General features: G+C 41.5%; 1 protein-coding gene across 1 annotated transcript; it reads left to right on the forward strand.

Moving 5' to 3' along the window:
- Window positions 1-747: 747 nt before the first annotated feature.
- LOC125515510 (T-complex protein 1 subunit zeta 1) lies at window positions 748-6,089 on the forward strand. Its single transcript, XM_048681006.2, has 15 exons — window positions 748-986; window positions 1,512-1,575; window positions 1,668-1,803; window positions 2,573-2,724; window positions 2,811-2,858; window positions 2,957-3,049; window positions 3,282-3,388; window positions 3,667-3,781; window positions 3,860-3,946; window positions 4,272-4,476; window positions 4,559-4,653; window positions 5,154-5,222; window positions 5,309-5,416; window positions 5,531-5,649; window positions 5,772-6,089. The coding sequence occupies exons 1-15, from the start codon at window positions 853-855 to the stop codon at window positions 5,845-5,847; spliced, it is 1,608 nt and encodes a 535-aa protein (XP_048536963.1). The 5' UTR covers window positions 748-852; the 3' UTR covers window positions 5,848-6,089.
- The last annotated feature ends 2,354 nt before the right edge of the window (window positions 6,090-8,443 follow it).

Below are 8,443 nucleotides of genomic sequence, written 5' to 3' on the forward strand. Positions count from 1 at the left end.
AAGTGTGCTTTCACAACACTTTGTTTGTTGATCGCCAGTGTATTTGACTATCTCTTTTATGAGAATCAGACGGACCCTTTCTTCAAAAACATTATATAAATATAAACGGAACCTTTTCTTTATTTTTTGCTACTTTTTTGTGTGCTTCCATGAAAGAAATAAATTTTGATAAATACCCAAATGCTTTCTCAAATATGCATGAACACCTTTTAAAACTAGATGGACATTTTTTTTCCAACGTACGTGAACACCTTTTTATGATTGCAAGATCATTTTTAAATAGGTGAGCCTTTTTAACACTTTCTAAAACTGCCCCGGATTTTATATTCCCGGTCGCTTTTTTAAACTATGTGAACTAATTTTAAAACTAAGATGGGATTTTTTTAAGCAGACATCCATTTTTGTACATACACAATGACCCTTTTTTGCAATGAAAGATGAATATATTTTAATGCACAAACATTTGGATCCTTTCTTCGCAAAAAAAATAAACCCGGAACATTTCGGAACTACATACATATAGTAAAAAAATATGTATATGTATATACAAGGGGAAAATGAAAACAGAAGGTGAAATGTAAAACAATAAAGAAAAAAATACACGGCAAAATCCAAAAAGAACGTTGACCGGGCCTGCCGATGAAGAGTCCCTGCACCAGGCCGGCATGCCCGGAGGGCCTAGATTGGAATGGCCGTTCCAGCCAGCCCACGGGCCTGGCGATAAACAATCACCAGCACTGCACCCGGTGCTTACTTTGCAAGTTCCAAAACCCTACTCCCCTCCGCCTCCCTCCTTCCGGATCCTTCCTTCCCCCCACACCCTCCCCGCCGTTTCTCCGATCCGCCGCCGCCATGTCGATCCGCATGCTGAACCAGAACGCGGAGGTGATGAACAAGTCGGCGGCGCTCGCCATGAACATCGGCGCCGCCAAGGGCCTCCAGGACGTCCTCAAGACCAACCTCGGCCCCAAGGGCACCATCAAGATGTACGCCCCTCCACTCCCCTCCCCCTCCCCCTCCCCCTCCCCTCTGCCCGCTTGCCCGCTAGCCAGCCTTCCCCGCACTGCGCGGCGCGGCGCCAGATCGCGCGAGCCTCCCCCTCCGCCTAGGTTTGCGTAGGCAGGCAGATTTGGAACGGCGGCGCCTGGGTGGTGATCTGCGCGTCTCCATGGGCCTCGTGACCCATCCCTCACCTGAGCGCGCTCGTTAGACTAGGACGAGGATCTATTCTTTCCCTATTTCGATCCAGGTTGCCTTCGTCTTGTGGGTTGTCGTTAACTGGCTGTTCAGGTTTAGAACTGTGTGTGGGCGGAATAATGCCACGGTAACAATCTGCTTTCAGCAATGCATTGGGTTTTTGGCTGATTGGATCAAGCAGGGGTCAGCAATTAGTTGATTACTGCTAATCTTTAAAGCCGTTGAAGTATAGAATTAGGGTTGGTTCATGGATAGATCTTTAGGAAAAGCGTCTTTTGCTATATCTGACTGGTTCTTTGATCTGCGATGAACAGGCTCGTGGGTGGAGCTGGTGACATCAAGCTGACCAAGGACGGGAACACACTCTTGAAAGAAATGGTATTATTAATTAAATATGCTCACACTGATGACCTTATGATGCATGCTCTTCTGTCCGGTTTCTGAGGCTTTTGTGTTGTTGCTATTCGCAGCAAATCCAGAACCCAACGGCAATCATGATTGCGAGGACAGCGGTGGCGCAGGACGACACGAGTGGTGACGGCACCACATCCACAGTGCTTTTCATCGGGGAGCTTATGAAGATGTCCGAGCGATGCATCGAAGAAGGTCTGTACATTGGGTCCCATCCCTCTTATCTGCGTTTGATGATCCTAATCACTGATATGGTTGTTGTTGCATGAAATTTGCTGCTTGCATTTGAAATGCTGTTTAGGCATCTATGAGAGCTCTATACAGTTAAACGTGATTACCCTTTTCTTAAGGTGTACCCCTTTTTGGCCAAATATGTGCTTGTGCGATGTTTGCTGTTAATCTTTCTGAACTGTATTCTTCTGCTGGGGATCATCGGCTGGTATTCGGGCTTAATGCATCCAATTAGTTGATTAGGATTATGAATGTCTGCTTTTAGATACTAATGCAATCTTCTTCACATGTAAACACAAGTGCCTACGCAGTAGGTGAAGATAAATAATAGTTGTCCTGTGCCACTGTTTAACGTTTATGGGATATGGGTGTTGCATCCTTGGGATATTTGAATGTGACTGTAGCGCAACTAATTGGCTGGATCAATATCCAACTGAAGATAGAGGGTAATGCAGTATAATTTTGAATTTTTATTTTAAGATAAAAGACAACTCTTGCAGCATGGAAACATGAATTTTGTGGACAATATTGTGCTCCGAACATGCATTTCCCAGTTGATTGCTACACATTATAGCGAAAAGATTAACCTTAACATATGGGCCTTCTGCTCTAAACTTGTGACAAAATGTTGCCTCTAATTGCTGTGCTGTTTCTTAGAGGGAAAACCCATGTGTTTATATGGTAGCCTGCTCCTTGCTATAAGTACATAGTAACAGATTGTTATTTTTTGCAGGTACTCATCCACGGTTTTTGGTTGATGGCTTTGAGGTTGCCAAGAAAGCAACTCTTGAATTTCTCGAGACATTCAAGACAGCAGTCGTTATCGGTGATCAACCCGACAGGGAGATCTTGAAAATGGTAGCAAGAACAACTCTTAGGACAAAGGTGATTGCACTCTATTTCACCATTTTTCTCTGGAAACAAATGCACACATATATACCAAGGCTTACACAAAATTTGATATTTTGTAGCTGTATGAAGGATTGGCTGATCAGTTGACTGATATTGTTGTGAATGCGGTAATGTTATATTTCTTCTACAGTGTTTCCTTTGGAGGCTTTTATTCCACAAAATTGCTTAGCATATTTCTATTTTCTGTATATGGTCCATGCTGTAGGTCCTATGCATCCGCCAAAGTGATCAACCAATTGATCTTTTTATGGTGGAAATAATGCATATGCGCCACAAATTCGATGTCGACACACGTCTGGTATGTATTGTTTTTCTTTTCTTTGCAGTTTTCCTAATATAACATTCCTTCTGAACTTCATATACCTTTGTATAAATAGTTCATATGTATTTTCAGTCACAAGCTTGTGAACATGGCTACCTGTTTATTGTAGTTTTTGGTTCTGTTCATATGTATTCTTTGCCACACAAATAAATGAACCTTAGTTATTGTAATGTAACGTCAGAACACTTGTTCCTTTGTTTTTTTGTAGATTGAGGGTCTGGTCCTTGACCATGGTTCTCGGCACCCTGACATGAAGCGCAGAGCAGAGAATTGTTACATCCTGACAGCTAATGTATCACTGGAATACGAGAAAAGGTGCATACTTTTGCATAGAGTGCTTTGTTGCGTACTGTAGTTCTATTAATCACCATAGATACATTCTTTCAATTTGGCTGCACCAAATATAAGAAGGTTCATACTCCAATATTTGTCAAAAACATGTAGAATCTTGCCTACAATCATGGTCTTTAGTCACCTCATGTTATTTTCTTGCACGTTGTGGGGCAACTAGTAGTGCACATCAGCAGTCTGTCTTTACCTGTTTTACATGCATCAGTGAAGGGAACTGTTTAACTGACGCATAAGTTTATCAGTGAAATCAATGCAGGATTCTTCTACTCAAACGCAGAACAAAGAGAAAAGATGGTTACTGCAGAGAGGCGTCAAGTTGATGAACGTGTCCAGAAGATCATTGAATTGAAAAATAAGGTATTTGCTTAGCGTCTCTCTCTCTCGTGCGTGCGTGTTTGGAAAATATTGTCTTCACGTGTTTCCTTGGCCATGCAGGTTTGCGCAGGAACTGACAAGAATTTTGTGGTGATCAACCAAAAGGGCATCGATCCTCCGTCCCTCGATCTCCTAGCTAGAGCTGGGGTAACCAATTCTGACTTGTTTCTACATGATGGTTCTAATTTTGTTACATTCGACCTTGATCTGTTTGGGGGTCTAGGTAAAAATTTGTGTCATGGTGTCACCAGCTGAACTTGTAACATGAAAGTTGATATGACATTATAAACAATGCTACTATATAAGCCACAAGATGTAGCTATCTCAAACCTAAGCATGACGATCAATATTTCAAATGATGGCAATGCAATAAATTATTCAGCTTTCTGTTCATGCATTGTTAATTTTGAAGTGACAAGTTCTTGCATGGGGGCCTTGTTGCATTTTAAGCTCAAGAATTTGCATGCTGCAGATTATTGCTCTCCGAAGAGCGAAGCGGAGGAACATGGAGAGACTTGTGCTAGCATGTGGTGGCGAAGCCATCAATTCAGTTGAAGGCATGACTGAAGAGTGTCTTGGCTGGGCTGGGCTTGTCTATGAGCATGTTCTTGGAGAAGAAAAATACACGTTCGTGGAGAATGTTAAGAATCCTCACTCCTGTACTATATTGATCAAAGGTCAGTTCATTCTCGAGAAACAATAGGATCTTTTCCAAAACAACCTGTGCTGGAAATTTACTATAAATTCAACTCTCTTCAGGACCTAATGATCACACCATTGCACAAATTAAGGATGCTGTACGAGATGGTCTAAGATCTGTGAAGAACACAGTTGAGGATGAAGCTGTTGTGCTGGTATGATTTTTAAATTTATTCTGCATGACAGCATCTAAACAAATGTTTGGCTAAATAAATATGCACATTTGAACATCGTGTAGCTGAGCTTATGCTATCGATATGTGGGTCTCGATTGATTAGGATTTCGTAGTTAGCATGATGTGCGGGGAACTTCATGAACTACTTGAGCATAGTAAATTGTCATTATATTTTTACCTTGATTATCATCCTGGTGCGTTCAACTTGATTTATATCGAGGCATTAATTGCATTGTTTGTTGGGGTCAGGCGTGTCATAATTCATAGAGGTAATAGTGTTGATGCTAATTGATATTGTTATGTTACTCTTAATTATTTTCTTACATGCGTTGGTGCTGTCTGACTGGTTGCTTATGGCGTCCACTTTATTATCGCAGGCTGTCTTGTTTTGCTTGAGGATCTTGCTTATTTGCTTTGGATCTTGGTTGACTGGTGTTTTCTTTGTCAGCTTATATTTTCTATTTGATATGTCAATTGTAGGGCGCTGGAGCGTTCGAGATGGCTGCAAGGAAGCATCTCATTGACAATGTGAAGAAAACTGTTAAAGGAGTAAGTGCATTGAAGAATTGACATGCTCTTTTCTACTGTATCCATATCAGTATGCCATTGCTAACTTTTTGGAATCTTAACAACAGCGAGCCCAACTTGGGGTGGGGGCATTTGCCGATGCTCTACTCGTTATCCCCAAGACGCTAGCGGAGAATTCGGGCTTAGATACCCAGGACGTTATTGTCTCTCTTGAGGTATGCACTTCCACTTGTTGTCTTATCTCTTCCTTGCACTTCTGTTGTCTCGAGTTTGTGCATCAGAAAAGCTGTAACTGTATGTGTTGGCTGATGTTCCATACTGTACAACAGAATGAGCATGACCGTGGGCTGACGGTGGGGCTGAACCATAACACTGGCGAGCCGGTCGACCCTGAGATGGAAGGCATCTACGACAACTACTCTGTGAAGCGCCAGATCGTCAATTCCGGGTATGTGATAACAGAGCGTTTGTTTCTCAGCTGACCCATTCATTCTCGAGAAAAGAAGAACGGATGTTATCTATGATGTGTGACATGACAAACGATGTTTGTTTGTTTGTTTGGTGGTGCAGACCCATCATCGCGTCGCAGCTGTTGCTAGTGGATGAGGTGATCAGGGCGGGGCGCAACATGAGGAAACCAACCTAAACCTAGCGCTCGCCCCTTCCAGGCCGAGAAGACTTTTTGTTTGGTTGTTTTTCTCTTTGGTGTGCCGACTGCCGAGTAGCTAGTAGTGATGTGGTGGGGTGAATGCTTGACTGGAAGAGATTGTACTTGTAACAACCCTCGTGACGGTTTGTCGATGTGTTTCTACGCTCGTGTTTGTATGCAGAATGTTTTCGTGTTGGATCAAGTTGAGCAGCTATGTATTTTTTGTGTGCTGGTGGTGATTGGATTCTTGTTTGTGTTGAGCAAAGCCTGCCTTTAGTAGGGGCGTAATCTTAGGTAGACCTGGATTGATTCAACACCTAAACTGAAAAGATATTCTCCACTGAAGCAGTTGTAGCATGTCTCGTCGTTTTGGGTTCTTGCGTCGTAAGTGGAGTGATACTTTGCCTAAACCGCCTTGCCGTTGTCGGGGACGCCAGTTCACATCTCCCCCTCATCTCGCACAGCCAGTGGACACGCAGCCACCGGGCCGGAGCTCTTTCCTCTCTGCTTTCTTTCGTTCACATTGTTTTCTCAGTGACGTGCTTCTTCGCATTTGAATAATTTTTTTCACATCTGCTATCTGTTTTTTGTATATGATAATTGATTCACGTTGATAAAACTGAAGCCAGCCAAACCAAGCTTGTTACCAGAGTTTAAAAACTCTTCTATTGGTTATTTGAATGCACACATTCAGCAGTTCAGCTTCATTACCCAAATTTGATTTGCATTGCTTGTAAGTTTTGCTCACCAATGATCATATTATACTGATTTCACTTATTTTGTACACACATCAGGCAGATGGAAATAGTTATTTGGGTGCTTCTCCGTCACGATCAGGCAATCGTTCCCAGTTTAGGGACCTTACAACAAGTCTACAACCGGGATTGAAAATCACGTGGATGAGAATCTGCGGGATGTAAAACCGCAGGGCAATCAAGGATGGCATGCACGAATGTCTGATGATTTTCCCATGATTAGGTGAGTACAATGCAGTACACATATATTACAGTGTGCTCATCAATCTACATAAGCAGCCAAATCTGCATGCTACTTTCTTCAATCTGTATACTCCCGTGCTTATCTGTCCAGCAATGCTCAAGTGGCTATATAGGATGCCCTTTTTTTCTTCTCGTGCTTACCTGTCCAGCATGTATTATGTATTTTTCTCACAAAAATAAGCATGTACTCCCTCTGGTCCTTTTTAGTTCACATATAAGATTTGACTGAAGTCAAGCCTCGTAAAGTTTGACCAACTTTGTAGAAAAAAAATGCCAACATTCACAAACTGAAATCAATACCACTAGATGTGTCATGACTTAAAGTTTCATATTATATAACTTTAGCATGGCAGATGTTGATATTTTTTCATATAAATACGGTCAAACTTTGTGAAGTTTGACTTCAGAAAATTCTAATATGCAGAGTAAAAAGGACCGGAGGGAGTATATGTATAATATTCTATACAGTAAAATGTATTTCCTAGCGAACCCTTTGCTTGATTTGATATCAATATCTACAAACATGCTCTTTCTTACACTCTTGTGCTAATTTAAATGGTATTCTAATTCTCGGCAGATGATAGAGAATGCTTAGCTATTAAATTTTTTTGCCAAAAATTTCGAGTTTGCTTTGGACTGATAACATGGTCTAGACCATCTCATCCATTGTATCAGAATGCAAACTTGGTTCTCTCTTTACTCTATGTTACTACTGCAATAAAGTCATGCTTATTATAATTTTTCAGTTCAAGTGATGATGATGTTTTCATTTCTATCTTGTCATTCCAATGATAATGTTTCATTTCCGTGCACACTTATATTTGTCGCTGGTTGCTGCATGACATTTCATGCTGATATTTTTAGCTGCTATATATCTGACCATTGTTCTAATGTCACAGTCTAACTCCTTATTTCTTGTACCTATGCAAAATTGAAGATTGAGACATAATAAGATATAAAAAGAGCTTCACGGTATGGCCAAGTTTAACAGTACTGATCACATACCATCAAAGTATTAGTGCATTATTAAATTATTGGCTGCTAATTAACTCGGATGAATAAGGAATTTTTTGTATAGTTATACGTGCGTTGCACGTACACGTTTACTAGTACTGGAGGAAAGGAGCGAAGCGGTGCAACCTATACCGCTCGCGATTCCATTGCCAAATTAGAGTGGTAAAAATCGGTCACCACCATTAGATATCACAAATGGACGACCAATATTAGTCCCCGGATACCATCAAAGAGCTCATCAAACAAACATGGGGCTTTGTATAAACTAGGAGCATTATACAAAGATTAACCAGTCAGCAGTCAGGGTCTTCCTAGCTAGTCTTCCACTACTGGCCTCTTTCACTGATGCACCCACAAAAGATTAACCAACAGTCAAGGTCATGGATACTGATATCTTCCTTTTATCTACACTAAACCGAGGTCTGATTGATTGAGGGAAAAGCTATCCTTACACCAAACCAAGCTCCGGTCCGGTCTGGTCTGCTCTGTTTCTAGGTAAGAAGAAGGATCCTTATCATGAATGATGACGATTCTCCACTTACGGCTAGCCGTGTAGGTAAGGTTACTGATTGATTTGTTCA

Source organism: Triticum urartu, chromosome 6A, assembly GCF_056163025.1.
Source record: "Triticum urartu cultivar PI428250 chromosome 6A, HENAU_Tu73, whole genome shotgun sequence".
Taxonomy (NCBI): domain Eukaryota; kingdom Viridiplantae; phylum Streptophyta; class Magnoliopsida; order Poales; family Poaceae; genus Triticum; species Triticum urartu.

What these genes read in the sequence shown, in the direction of transcription:
- LOC125515510 (XM_048681006.2), top strand. Translation starts at nt 853, where the DNA reads ATGTCGATCCGCATGCTGAACCAGAACGCGGAGGTGATGAACAAGTCG. An exon ending in CGAGCGATGCATCGAAGAAG is followed by an intron (nt 1,804 to 2,572) that starts GTCTGTACATTG and finishes TATTTTTTGCAG; the next exon opens with GTACTCATCCACGGTTTTTG. An exon ending in TCGATGTCGACACACGTCTG is followed by an intron (nt 3,050 to 3,281) that starts GTATGTATTGTT and finishes GTTTTTTTGTAG; the next exon opens with ATTGAGGGTCTGGTCCTTGA.